A 14,417-nucleotide genomic window follows, 5' to 3' on the forward strand; every position below is an offset into this window, starting at 1 on the left:
GAATCATAAAGGAAGTAATTAATAATTTATCAACAATTACAATAAGCTGTCACATGAATATAATGTGAAAGGGAAGAGCGACCACCTATTCATTATTACTTTAATGGTAGCCGCTCTAGCGATATGCAAGACTATTTTTTTACACTAAGTGCTTAAGTTATATAGTCTGAAACATTGTGGTCAGTGGTCATGCTATTGTCAGAGTTCAAAGCAACAAGTAACACACAGATTACATCTGTTATCAAGATTTGTATACATTGTTAAAATGAGCCATGCTGGTAAAACTGTAGGATTAGGAACACATGGAGCCCATTGAAGGGTTTATAAAAAGGTTGAATTTAGCACCTGTAGGGCTATCCTGTGTTTTAATTAATAAACAATCTCAAAGAGTATTTCTGGAAATATATGACTGTCATCAGGACTATTTAAATGCAGACCTATTGAAGTGCACATAAATATGAACAGAGGGCATTTCAGCATGTGGAAATGTGAAACCAAAATGGATTTGCAACTATAAATATTTTTCTTCGTTTGCTATAAGGAACAATTGTTTGCCCAGTGTAGAAATATGTTCCTATAAATCACTATCCATTTAAGGTGTGCTCCTCCATATGAACACTGAAAATATATATTACTAAAATATATCTGTTACTGCCCTTTACAGGTGTAAGTGTGCAAAAATGTTCAGGCAGATAGGGACTAGAATCCGCCATGTTTCATTTAGAACACATTTTAAGTGTATTTTTTAGCTAGGAAAACAATTTAATTTATTGAGTGCAGAAATGTTGAGAGTCGCCAATGCCAATCGTCTTAAAAAAAGAGAAGCTATACAAAATACTGTCTCTGCCGATGTAGAGAAGGAGATCATGTATTGAGTCTGCAGAGTTTTCTTTTAAACCATTGCAGCAATGCAGACCATTTGAACCCAAAATAAAATATCTATGCATCATATATCCAAACCTGAGATGTAATGAATGCTGGGGCATCCACAACAATGCTCAGAATGTTAAAGTCAAGCAACTGTCATGGAAAATGTTAGCCATGTCTACATTTTTAGGACTCCCCTACAGGCAGCTGAAACAATGCTTTTTTATGTTGCTTCTCACAGGAAGAGTTGGATTCTTCAACTATTGACTTGAGAAACTCTTTTTTTTTCAGCACTCCAACGGAGTTCATGTTTTTTACTTGCCTTCTTTCCATCTTTATGTGCCGACTTATTTCCTCATCCAGCAACCTCTCTTTCCACTTTCACTTCTCCACTTTTCTCTATTCCTCCGCCACGCACTTTTACATTTGTTTACAATAGATATTTCTCCTCAATCATCACGATCTAGCTGCTACCTCCCCCTGCTCTTGTCATTTCACCCCAGTGCTCCTCTGTCTCGCTCTCAGTCTCACCGCCTGTTTTTTCTGTTTATTGGAGGACCTGACAGTTGCAAAGAGCCACTGGGATGCGTGCTTCTGTGTTTTCATTCACTTTATTTTTTATTTTTAGAATACCATTTTAAAATGGCAGTCGTCTATATTGGAATGGTGAATTAAGAATGTTAAAAGTGTTCAAAGGTTAATCAAATTGCATTGTGGGCAATGTTGGAATGATTATTCTTCACTTCAAAAATCAAGACAATATTAACACTTATTTTATTTTACAGAGATGTATATAGCGCGAACTTGACCCAAATCGGGTATCAGAGCACTTTACATTGGCCATTTGCATTACATGAGGACACATTCATTTTTGTTAGGCACAGGGAGATTAAGTGATTTGCCCAGAATCACAGGATGTTCAGCATCATTGCCAAGACTTGAACCCAGTTCCCCAGATTCCAGGTCGACCCCCCTAGCCGTTAGGCCAACATCTCTCCCATCATCAACATATCATATATGTGCAGGCATCATTATGCACCAGTAACCATTTTGAAATTATTAATATTATTTTACTAATTCCAATTGAAACAAGCACTGGCAAAGTCAACAGCTCTACAGTTTAAAGACATGGCTTTGCTATTGCTTGCCTCCATAAAGTTGAATACATTCAGTACATAAAAGAACAAATATGTTACCCTGTTGTATTATCAATTTGGATTTTACAAGAAACATTAACATAGACAGGGTCATTTGTGGTTGGAACATCCCATCAGCAAGAATGGGAGAGCACAATCTTTAACTGAATTTACAAATACACGAGATATACATGATGAGGTAATTATTAGTGTCTGTGCTGATTTATAGACTAAATTGAAACTACTGTGTTTGCTGGAAATAGTCATACTACATGGGTTGGTGTTCCTTATGTGACATTAATATGTATGTTTCTACAACCCTCTGTACATTGCTTGTGGTCAGTAACTCAATGTTTCATTTTCTTCCCTTAGGTTGATAATGATGATGTAATTACAAAAGAGGAGCAAATTTATATTCTGTTGAAAGCCAAAGCAAAGTGCGAAAGACACCTGAAATCCCAAGTGCCTAAGATTCATGGTGAGTTCTCAAAGCCATTACAACCTTGTAACATCTAAGCATGTATCTGTCAAGAAAAAGTTTTTCGACATAATTAGAAATTACTGGAGTTATAGTAATAAAATGTAGATTGAATGTAACATAGCATATACTGGTTTGTATAATTGCAGACGTTTTGTTTTTGGGGGTAATTATGAGTTGGAATCTAATGACTTATGAATTATATTGGCTTTTAGAGGACCATATTTTTCTGAAATTTGTAGTTCTGTTTTTCTTAATGTCAGTGGTTGCTTCTTTCATTTTTAACTTGTTAAAATTTATAAGCTCCCATTCAATAATTGTTTAATATTGGCTTATTCGTCTTGTTTTAGTTATAAATCTATGAAGTTATAGAAGTCTTTTATTCTAGATTCCTTTTTGCTTTTTATTTCAATGTTTGGTTCTTTCTAGATTTTTATTCCTTATTGCGGTAAAAACGTATAATTACCTTCTCAATGGTAAAAGTAAACCGATACAAAGTCGTCTGTATCTTAGTACTAGTCTAGTGACACAACAAGGTACTGTAAATGTGCCTGAATTACAGTTCGGCAGATGAGATACGCCATCACAAACTTGATAGATGTCCTATCTGCTGTATCACAAGTGCCACAGGATCGAATGCACTTTAATTACTGCAGACAAAATATCTCAAATATTTGTGATAGAGTATCCCAACAACCAAACTATAAGTCACACTCCTAGATTGGGATAGAGGCTTACTTACACACGTGCTCTCTCTAAATGTTAGCTTGTAAGTTTATGCAGGTCTTAGTGTTATGGTTAAATGTAGTTAATTCAACTCTATGTATTTGATATTTAAAAAGTATAAAAGTGTGTTTCATGGTATGCCCAAAGTCTGTGTGTGTGTATGTGCATTTGTATCTGTATTGAAATATGAGTGTGTATATGTCGGTGGTTTGTAAGTTGCAATGTTGATCCGTCCCTCTGTGGCTATCAGTCTAATTTAAAGTGTATGATATATTTAGTGATTAGCCCAATTTCGTTTTATGACTGTCAGTTTATTAATATGATTTTTAGAGTGCTTGTCATATTTATTTCCTTGCAGTGTGTTTGTCTCAATGTTAATTCTAGGTAGTAGCAGTGTACTAATGTGAGTCAACATTCACACTGTGTATCCACACCAACATTACTCTCTGGCTGCATCCCAGGTGTTGTGCCAACAGTGTACCTGGATATGCGTCTGACTTTGTCGCTATACTTTTGAGTTTTAGTGGCTATGTGACTGATGTTCACATACCTTTTCCTATGTCTGGCTCTGAGTATTTCTCTGTGCCTATGTGATTAAGTGGTTGTCTTATGTTGTGCAAATGGTGTCTGTAAGTGTGGATCTCAATTTGATAACCAAAATCTGTCTTAGTCTAATTGTTTCTTAAGTAAGTGCTATAGTGTGAATATGTGTTCCAGTGTGTATCCCTCAATGTGTCTCAAAGCTCATATGAATCTTTGTCTAAGAGAAAGGAACTTTTAAATCCTGTATTGATTTAACTTTTAGAGCTGATTGTTTTTTTCCTGATTTATGCTTGTATTTACTTTATTTAGACATGTCATCAATAATGTCATCAATTATGTCAAGAGAGCTTTTAGGCAGCACAAGGGGGTGGCACAAATATGGTTCAAGCAGTGATGTCAATAGTGATCTCACGAGTGATGTAATCATGGTTTTTAGTTATGATGTCATCATTAATGTTGTGTGTGATGCCATTTGTAAAACAAAAGAGAGGTAGAAGTTTTGACTTATGCCGCGAACTTCAGTTGTTTGACAAATTTGAGCCAGAACCATAACTCACTTTTTAACAGTTATTTTTTCACTGAATTTCAGTGTTTTTGTTAAGAGATTTTGCTTTGCAATACAGATGTACATGGCATTCTTTGACTTCTGATAATATATATTTAGAAATCAAAAATTTCTTAGCTGAATGATAATAGAGTGAGATCTTCTTTCCTTGAGTATGGAACAAATTTGGACACCCTCTGCATGATTTTACCATTTTAATTGAATTAGACTCAACTACCTAAGTGGCCATTCCCCTCAATGGTGTGTTCATAATTCTGAGGGCACCATTATAGCTGTGTTCAAATCCATGTGGCTTTCTCCTTAGGTGAATGTCTGATTGTATACTGATGTCCCTCAGCTTGCACATGAGGAAGATACCTACCTCCCTACTGTGTGATTAGACCTGAATTGAACACCCACTGTGTAAGTGTTCCATTATTTTCATGAGTGTGTATATCCCTTTGGGTACACCTGCCCGTGTGTCTGAAAGAGTGGCGATATCTGTGAGCTTGAATCAGAGTTGGACATCCTCTATGTTACTGGGTCTTTTCCTTATTGGATAAGGGCAGATCCCTGAGGGTACCCCTGAGTGTGTGTCAGAATGAGTGTTGAGGTAAGTGACCTTCAACCGGAGATTGAAACCCACTAAATGAGTGTGCACTTGATCCTCAGTTTGGCATGCACTACCTAAGGCTGCCATTCCCACAATGGATATGTGTATGGCCCTCAGGGTAGCCATGAGTATGTGTCTGAGTGAGTGCAGCTGTCTATGAGATTAGAGCAGAGTTGGACACCCACTGCATGAGTGTGTGCTTGGACCAGATTTTCACACCCACTACCTAAGTATGCCATTTCTTTCATCGGTGTGTACATATCCCTCCGGGTAGTGCTGAGTCTGAGTTAGTGCTACTTGCGATGAGTTTGGATTTAATATTGACACTGCTACATGAATACGTTGTTGGGTCTGAATTAGACACCAACTACCTAAGTGTGGCATTCCATGGGTGTTTTCATATTACTGTGATCTACACCTTGGAAGAAGGTCTGAGTCTGTACTGACGTCCCTCTTTCAACCACTAACCAAATTGGCGAGCGAGCAACAGTGTGCATGAAGCTGGATCTGCATTGGACACCACCCCCCCCACTGTACTTTTGCTGCCATAGTAGTACTCAAATCCCTGAGTGTGGTCCCAGGTGCTTATGTGACTGAGTGGGATGTTCCCTGCATCACGGTGCCTTTGCTTCTACTGGAGCGGTCAAATCCATGATTATTGTCCTAATAATGGTGTTACATTTTAAATTGTGGATTTGTGCTTTTCCAGTCCAGGGACTCTTAAACTATACTGCCTAACAGTATGGATGAAATGTGACTCTGACTCCTTGTAGGCCTCTGTCTTATGCAACATTTCCTATATGCTGATTTACACACCATGATTGATTGTTCTGTGCAATGCGGGTGTGATCTAAAGTGTTCTGACATCTTAAACTGGTTTAAGTGGCGCTATTAAACTAAATGAATCTAAGAGACAGTGGTTATGGAGACTTGAGGGGCACAGTCAAATGGTGGTAGTGAGGGAACCCGTGGCGGAGGTGGTCATTGGGGGGGCGCCAACAAACATTATTGCACAGAGTGCCACCAGTGCTAAAGCCGGCCCTGACACTAGCAGTGCCTACGGGCTCTCAAAACTGGCCTCCCAAGGGTCCAGCGCATCAAGAAAATGCTAATGTAATAAAATGCCACTCTGGTGCTGTTCAAGAGCAAAGTCCAAGGTGCAGCTCCAGAGAGAAAGAGATCCTCAGTTCTGAGAGATGTCCAAGGGTTTTGAGCATCTTGATACGTCAAACTTATCTCATTAACAGGTCCAAAAGGTGTACCTCACAATCCAAGGTGGTAAAACCTTTGAGAGGATTTGACCCATCAATAGGGTTGTAACTGACTTCGCTCTTACTGTACATTTTCTATCCGTTCCTTAATATGTGCGCTTGTTGCATGTGGGGGGGGGGGGGACACCAGCGCTCATTTTTGGGAACCATGGCTTAGTTTTACTCATAAGCTAGGCAAACAGTGACAAAGTTAGAATGCAGGTATTCAGCAATCCTGGTATTCGGCAATCCTGCTATTTGCCAGCTGGAGCGGTGGTCTCCCTAAGAAAAATGAAGATCTTTGCACATACTACATTCTCTTCTTTTTTTTCAAATTAAGCCATAATTGAGCTTGTATTTTCTAGTTTAATTAATTGCCTCGAGAGACAACAGACATCTCTATTGCATGATAACATCACAATTTTTGATTCCAATCAGATGCTTGTTAAGATATCCAGAATGTGTTTGCTTTTGCTTGGCACGGTGTTATTTTGGAGTGCAATCACACCATGAGCTGGCAGCTGACGAGGAACCGCTAAGAATGAAGCGGTTAATTACATGACATCCAGGAAACTGTAACAACGGTACACACATTCCTTTTCGGTTTGTTTCCTAACTGCGCAAGTCGTGGCACACGTTAGTAAGCTGTGAGTAATGCTCTAAAAAAGAGACAACTTTTTTCTTAAAATGTAAACATAAATATTTCATTGCTATGGCGAGTTTCTTGCTCGTTCCACTTAAGGAAATCACAGAGCAGTTTATAAAAGCATTGCAAGTCTCCGGTGGCAAGATTTCTTCTGACAAATACATTCTGCCTGCCTTTTTTTTATAGGAACACATATTTTTGGAGTTGGAGTTACTAGCTGCAAATGGATAACGAGAGTCCTTTATTAAAGTGTGCTCGGCGTCTACCGATGAAAGGCTTTTGTTGCCGTCAGTATATGTAGACATGTTATGGCGCCCGCGGCCCCTCTGCCTGGGTTAGAATGAAAGCTCCAGGGAGCTCTCTCGCCACTGCCCTTCAGTCCTTCACACCCACCCCCTCTCAGGTATGCGATCTTGGGCCATATGTATCAAGAAAGTATTTTGCATTTCCTAAATAGCGATTTTTATGGAATCGCTATTTAGGAATTCCTTAAGCTTCCTTATTTGTGATTTCGCATTTTGCGAATTCGCAATTAAGGAATAATTTCCAATGCATTCCTATGGGCCAGGAGGCCCATAGGAATGAATGCAAAATAATTCTCAAATTGCGAATTCGCAATTTGCTAATCGCAATTTGAGAATTATTGCAAGGGTGCAGGGGTGTCTCAAAGACACCCTGCTGCACCCCTGAAATGTACATGTGTGTGCATATGGCGCACATACATGCCCTATGGGCATGTGTGTGCATCACATGCCACCTTTAAAATTGCCAATTTGTGCATTTTTGGAAGAATTCGCAAGTTACCACCAACTACAAGTTGGTGGTAATTTGCGAATTCTTAACCACAATTCGCAAGCCAAAAATGCTACATACATAGCATTTAAGGAATCTCAAAATTGCGATTCCCTAAATGTTATGGAAAAATAAGGAATCGCACAAGTTTGAAATTCCTTATTTTCGGAATGTTTCATACATCCCGAAACATGCAAAAAGGCCGTTTGCGATTCGCAAAGGCCGAAATTCTGCGAATTTCGGCCTTTGCGACTCACAAAAGGCTTGATACATATGGCCCCTTATGCCTTCATAGATTTGGATAAAGAGGGCTAACTAGTTAGCACAGATCAATCCCCATACATAGGTGCTAGTTGGAAGCCAACATCCAAGGCTGGGAAACACATGAGTTTACCCCGACCAACCATAGCATGATTGGCCAGGTGGGCTGGAGACTCAATGAGGGTCTGTAGACCAGAGGAATGATGTGGAAGTGTGGTTGTCTCATCATCGACCAGGGTGGCCTACTAAAAGGTTCAAGGTACTAAATTGACATTTCATGGTGTCTACAAGACAAAAACATTCCTCTTGGCAGGTCCATTTCCCTTTGACACCTCACCTTCTAAATGACTGTCACTTTCTAACCCGGTGATCTGATGGGTGGAATGTGAGCACGGTGGGAGTCTACTGCTACCAGGCGCCATAAATGTGGGCCTTTGTTTCTGTTCAATAGATGTGTTTGCTGATCAGGACTATGTGTGGCCCAAAGATGTCTATAGATTAGGAGCCGCCGTTGATCCATTTTGCACTGGTGGAAAGTCCAGTGTCTTCCTGTCCACAGGGCCATGGTGTCATTTTTGAGGATTTGAAGCCAATTCAATTTTTTTAAACATTGCTCCTGGTCACGAGGCTTCATTAGAGTATTTATATCCCATGGACATTTTTCAGAGGAAGAATAATTTCACATTTCCTCCCAAAGGAAGAGACTTGTGGTGTCTTGTCTCAAAGATAAACGTATATTTCCTTTTTGTCCATAACAAGTAGGAGACTCAGCGCTCTATAGATTCAATCAATCAACCAATCAATCAGGACACTTGTAAAGCGCACTACATACCCATGAGGGTCTCAAGGCACTGGGCGGGGGGCGCAGCTACTGATCAAGAGGCAGGTCTAGAGTAGTCTTCTGAAGGCCAGTAGGTCTTGGGTCTGCTGTAGGTTGGTGGGTAGGGTGTTCCAGGTGGGAGAAGGATCTGCCTCCGGCTGTTGTTCTTCGGATGCGGGGGACAGCGGCGAGGGCGAGGTCGGCAGAGCGGAGCTTGCTCGTGGGGGTGTAGAAGCTGAGTCGTCTGTTGAGGTACGCTGGGCCGGTGTCGTGGAGGGCTTTGTGTGCGTGGATGAGGAGCTTGAAGGTTATTCTCTTGTTGACGGGGAGCCAGTGTAGGTCTCTCAGGTGGAGGGTGATATGGCTGCGGCGGGGGATGTCGAGGATCAGACATGCCGAGGCGTTTTGGATGTGCTGCAGCCTTCTTAGAAGTTTGGCCGATGCTCCTGCGTAGAGGGCATTACCGTAGTCCAGCCTGCTGGTGACGAGGGCCTGGGTGACTGTTCTTCTTGTTTCAGTGGGGATCCATTTGAAGATCCTGCGTAGCATTCAGAGGGTGTTGAAGCAGGAAGAGGAGAGGGCGTTGACCTGCTTAGTCATGGTGAGGGTGGAGTCAAGGACGACCCCCAGGTTGCGTGCGTGGTCTGTGGGAGTCGGCGCGGTTCCCAGTGCGGTCGGCCACCAGGAGTCGTCCCAGGCCGAGGGGGTGGACCCAAGGATGAGAAACTCCATCTTGTCCGAGTTCAGCTTCGGTCGACTGATCCTCATCCAATCGGCGACGGCCTTCATTCCTTTGTGGAGGTTGGTTTTTGCCGTGTGAGGGTCTTTGGTGAGGGAGATGGTCAGCAGGGTGTCGTCAGCGTAGGAGATGATGTTGAGGCCGTGTCGACGGGCGACATGGGCGAGGGGTGCCATGTAGATGTTGAACAGCGTTGGGCTGAGGGACGAGCCCTGGGGAACGCCGCAGATGATCTCGGTGGCATTGGAGTGGAAGGGGGGTCGGACGCTCTGGGTTCTGCCGGTGAGGAAGGATGTGGTCCAGTCCAGGGCCTTCCCTTGGATTCCGGCATTGTGTAGGCCTGTGCGTAGGGTGCGGTGGCAGACTGTGTCAAAGGCGGATGATAGGTCCAGGAGGATGAGGGCTGCTGTTTCTCCATTGTCTAGTAGGGTCCTGATGTCATCCGTGGTGGCGATGAGAGCGGTTTCAGTGCTGTGGTTGCTGCGGAAACCGGACTGGGATGGGTCCAGGATGCTGTTGTATTCGAGGTAGCGGGTCAGCTGTTTGTTGACTATTTTCTTGGTGACCTTGGCCGAAAATGGGAGCAGGGAGATGGGCCGGAAGTTCTTGAGGTCCTTGGGGTCCGCCTTTGGTTTCTTGAGTAAGGCGTTGATCTCGGCGTGTTCCATTCAGATGTAATGTGCAGGAAGTGTAGAAGCACAGCCAAACATACGTGTGTGGGATGCGCTATTAGTAATTCATCATCAACCTATTTCTGGAAAAGTAGATTTAATTGAGAGTCTTATTTTTAAGGATTTTAATGAGACTTTGCATTTGGTTTGCAACACAATTTCTCTGACCAGGTTATAGATTACTAGATCCCTCTCCCTTCCCTTGGTTACACCCTACAACCAGTTAGAAGAGCAGAATGTATTCATGGTATAAAACCAAAAATCCAGAGGATCACATCAAGTTCAAGGGGAAACTAAGGAAATATAACAAGGCCTTATTCAAAAGACGAAAGAAATCCATTAATAACAAATTCGAAAGTGCTAGCAAAAAACCCAAATAACTTGCACAAACATTCCAGTCTCTTCATTCTTATATGCCTATCATCCTGCACTGCTGAATTTTTAGCAAATACAGAACTGTTGGACCTGGCCTTTTTTTGCAGGGTTATCCCCAAAGGTTTTGCCATCCTGCTATTTTTCTGACCCTATTTTTGTTGGTGTTAGGACTCCAAGCACATTACCACTTCTAATCAGTGCTAAAGTGCACATGCTCTTCCCTCTAAAACATAGTAATTCTTGGTTAACCCCTATTTGGCATATTTTTACTGGTAAGTCCCTTGTACAGTGGTATCCCATTTACCAGGGCCCGTAAATTAAATGCTACTAGTGGGCCTGTAGCCAGGATTGTGACACCCACAGACGTAGCCTTTCAAACCTGCCTCACGCCTGCCACTGCAGAGCCTGCATACGCAGTTTACGGCCACATTGACTTGGCATTTAAAACTACTTGAAAAACACTAAACTGTGGGTCACCCCTAAGGTAGGCCCTAGGTAGCCCTATGGACAATGTGCTGTGTAAGTAAATAGTAATCTAGTTACTTGTAATATAGTAACTTGTGAAAATGACCATATCACTGGTAGTAGGTGTGCAGGTTGCTGTATCACTGTATTCAAGCTAGCCTAGTTGATGAAGAGTGTTACCCCGAAACCGGTCCCTTGATGCTTGGTTTGGTCCCAGGGAGGACCTGGCCTACCAATTCAGGCTGGACTGTTCCCATGAGGAGCAGGATCAAGACTGAGATGCATATGGCTGGGTCCAAACTGGGGTGGCATAGTGAGCAAAAAAATGATAAATTAAATCCAGATCTCTTGACTGGGGTGAATGGTTAAAAAGTTTCAGCATTCCATCCATCATCTTGTTGTGTTTGTTATGTTTGTCCTAAGTGGCTAAGGGTATGCCTAGATGTCCATCACCTTGTTGTGTTTGCTACATTGTATCCCAAGCTCACAAAAAGTACTGTAACCCCGCCTATAGGAGTGAATGGGGTTCCTGTGCTATGTGGGCCTATGATTACTGACATACTTATGGGGACAGTTTGCAATTTATGCATCATGACTCTAACCTAACTGCTGCATTTCATACCCTGATGTTCTAATGCATGTGTTATTTATTCTTGCACTGTCAGGATAACAAGTACTACTTCACCATTTGCATAAAGCGTGCAGTATCTATGATCCATGTGTCTTTTTTTATCATCTGTTATATTTCATGCCCTTGTGTTAAAATAAATGTCATTTTGATTCCTGCATTGCCAGGATAATGAGTACTGACTCAGATTTGCATAATATGCACCGTATTTTATAATCTATGTAATTTTATCTGTATTTTATGTACAATACACACTATATATATATATTTATATAATCCAGTGTGGAATGTCTTTTGTGGTGTAGTCATTGTTTTACTAGTGTGAGTGTGTTGCTCAAAAGCTTTACACATTGCCTCTGATAATAAGCCTGACTGCTCTGTGCCAAGCTAGTCGAGGGTGACCACAGGTTATCATTTGTGTGTAACTTACTTGCCCTGACTAGAGTGGTGGGTTCTGCCTGGCTTAGGTGCATATCCCATCCAACCAGAAACCCAATTTCTAACAAAAATCTTTACACAAAATGTTTTTAGAAACATGCTGACATCTGGCAAGACAGAGCAGAGATCTATAGCTAGCCGGCAAGATTTAACAGGGGAACAATGTTTGAAAACCAGCCATTGGTGTCTAAGGAATTCACACCTTTTCCAGTTTCATTTCCAGAAGGTGGAGGAGTGCATTAGTGAAGCTCCTGAAGAAAGTCAAACCTACATGTTATGACTACGATGCCTTACCCAGGCTTGTCATCTGCAAAAATGTTACAAAAAAGGTGAGACAATCATTATCACTAGGCTTCACCCCTAAAAACCTAAATTAATCTCTTCTGACCCATCCAATAAATCTCCTCCTTACATTCAAAGGCAATTACAATTGCAGAGTGTTCATTATAAAAAAATAAGTAAGCTGAAATGCTTAACAACTGCACTAATTAAACATTTGTATGCTATCTGCTCTGGTAGGTGAGTAATGCAGGGTCTCCAAGAAATAAGTGACAATAGGCCTCACTCTGGTATTTGCAAAATTAAAGGCTGTGTGAATGTAAAAACCTTACTTATGATGGACTGAAGGTTTATTATGATTTGTCCATGTCTTTTGGACCCGCATTGTGCACATTTCAACTTCTTTCTAATACAACCTGAAGAAAAAGAGATGTGGAATGGGCATCCCACAACTTCCACCAAAAACACTGAAAGTTATAATTTCTGCATTTTGTGAATGCAGATGCAGGAACAGAGATCGCGCAGATCTCCGTGAAACGGAGAAACGGTGAAACGTCTCTATTCTCACAGGTAACTCTGAATCATACTTACAAGGTGCAATATTATAGCCCCAACCAAATGCCACTTTTTGACGGGGATGAATTAATATACCTATCACAGTGTGAGAAACATCGAGCATCGCAAACCAGTCAGTGTACAAAACCTGTGATAGTACATCAGGGTCAAAGACTTTCATATTACCATGAGCATATGGTAAACTATATCATTTTCATCCGACTGCAGAATGTAATTTTGACACTTGGGGAAGCAAGTATTGGCTTTGCAGAGTTTGGAGTTCATCAGCACTGGGGTTGTGTTAAATTTGTGTGATTTGCATTCACTGAATCATGTTTGTAAGGATTTGGGTGTATTATATGGCATGGCTGTGTAGCCTTACTGTGACATACACTCACAAAAACTGTCTTGGGTCGAGTCAGGCTCATTTGAACAACCTTGTGCTCAACCCTGTGTAGCTATGGCTTTCGAGCTGCAAGTCTTGAACAAATGAACTTAGTGTAAAGCATTTAACAGTACCACACAATGAAATAAGAAAACCACACAACATGAAAGAAACACAACACCAATTTATAAACATAGATTATATTTCTATGAATGTCCTTGATGAGCAAAGGGCCAATGGAGGTTTCAGAAATATAGATTTTAAAAGGTTTCATCACTTTTGAATTCAAACACAAACAAACATTGGCCATCAAAAAGTTTGTAAACTTTTCAAAAGGTTGTAAAGGTTAGTTTGGCTACTCTCGTCCAGCTTGGGCTACTAAATCCAACAGGAAGAAGGGTCTGTGGGACCAATAGGGTAGATTTTGACAGTTACCTGGCCATCAGAGCATTTTCTTGTCCAGTTCCAGGCATCACAACAGGGCCGACATACACTTTAATGGAGTGGTGATGATGCTGGGGATACAGGATGTAAAGATGCTCAAAGATGCTCCGGTTGCTGTGCAGTCAAAGGGAGTGCCTTTGTGGTAATCCCTTGGTCCGCAGGTGATGTGGGGCAACTTTGGCCACAGAGGTCGGGTTCCCACGACATCCTCGTTGAGGCAGCAGAAAGTCAGCTGCAGCTGGGTTACCGGTCTCTAAGCACAGTGGTTGGGCCAAAATCCTTTATTGGGAGTTAGTGTCCCTCTGGGGTGAATTATGTGGACTTTGACATCACTTCCATGTCCAGTGGACTCAAATGCAACTTTTGACCATCACGGATTGGTCTCTAAGGGCACCCACTGGCAGCTAGCAGTGAATCTTCTCTGGTTGCTGATAACTTGCTAAGTTGGGCTTCTTCATTTATTTTGTACCTGGAGCTGATTCGAGGGGATCAACCAAATGAACCTTGGAGTCACTGCTTTTGTCTGGGGCTGGAGCATGACTTTTTCCCTCGGCAGGAACCACAGGCACAGTTCCAACTGCTATCCCAAATGTGCAGCAGGTGCAGTCTAGCAGATGGTGCAGCCTCTCTTTGTGCAGTCCAAGGGCAGCAGGGCAAACCTATGTCTGTCTTTGTTCTGAATCCATTGTGATCTGAGGTTCAGGGTGCCAGGGGTGCCATATTTATCCAAAGAAAGTCACCCAAGGGGACAACACAGAAACT

General features: G+C 41.8%; 1 protein-coding gene across 2 annotated transcripts in view; it reads left to right on the plus strand.

The window, feature by feature from the left end:
* PTH1R (parathyroid hormone 1 receptor) overlaps positions 1 to 14,417 on the plus strand; it is a 643,148-nt gene that overhangs the window by 337,877 nt on the left and 290,854 nt on the right. For both annotated transcript variants that reach the window (XM_078662472.1, XM_078662473.1), the window contains one exon: positions 2,376 to 2,481. In XM_078662472.1, coding sequence (XP_078518598.1) covers positions 2,376 to 2,481 — 106 coding nt within the window. The remainder of the gene's footprint in view (positions 1 to 2,375; positions 2,482 to 14,417) is intronic.

The sequence above is a fragment of the Lissotriton helveticus genome, chromosome 10, assembly GCF_964261635.1.
Source record: "Lissotriton helveticus chromosome 10, aLisHel1.1, whole genome shotgun sequence".
In the NCBI taxonomy this organism is placed as follows: domain Eukaryota; kingdom Metazoa; phylum Chordata; class Amphibia; order Caudata; family Salamandridae; genus Lissotriton; species Lissotriton helveticus.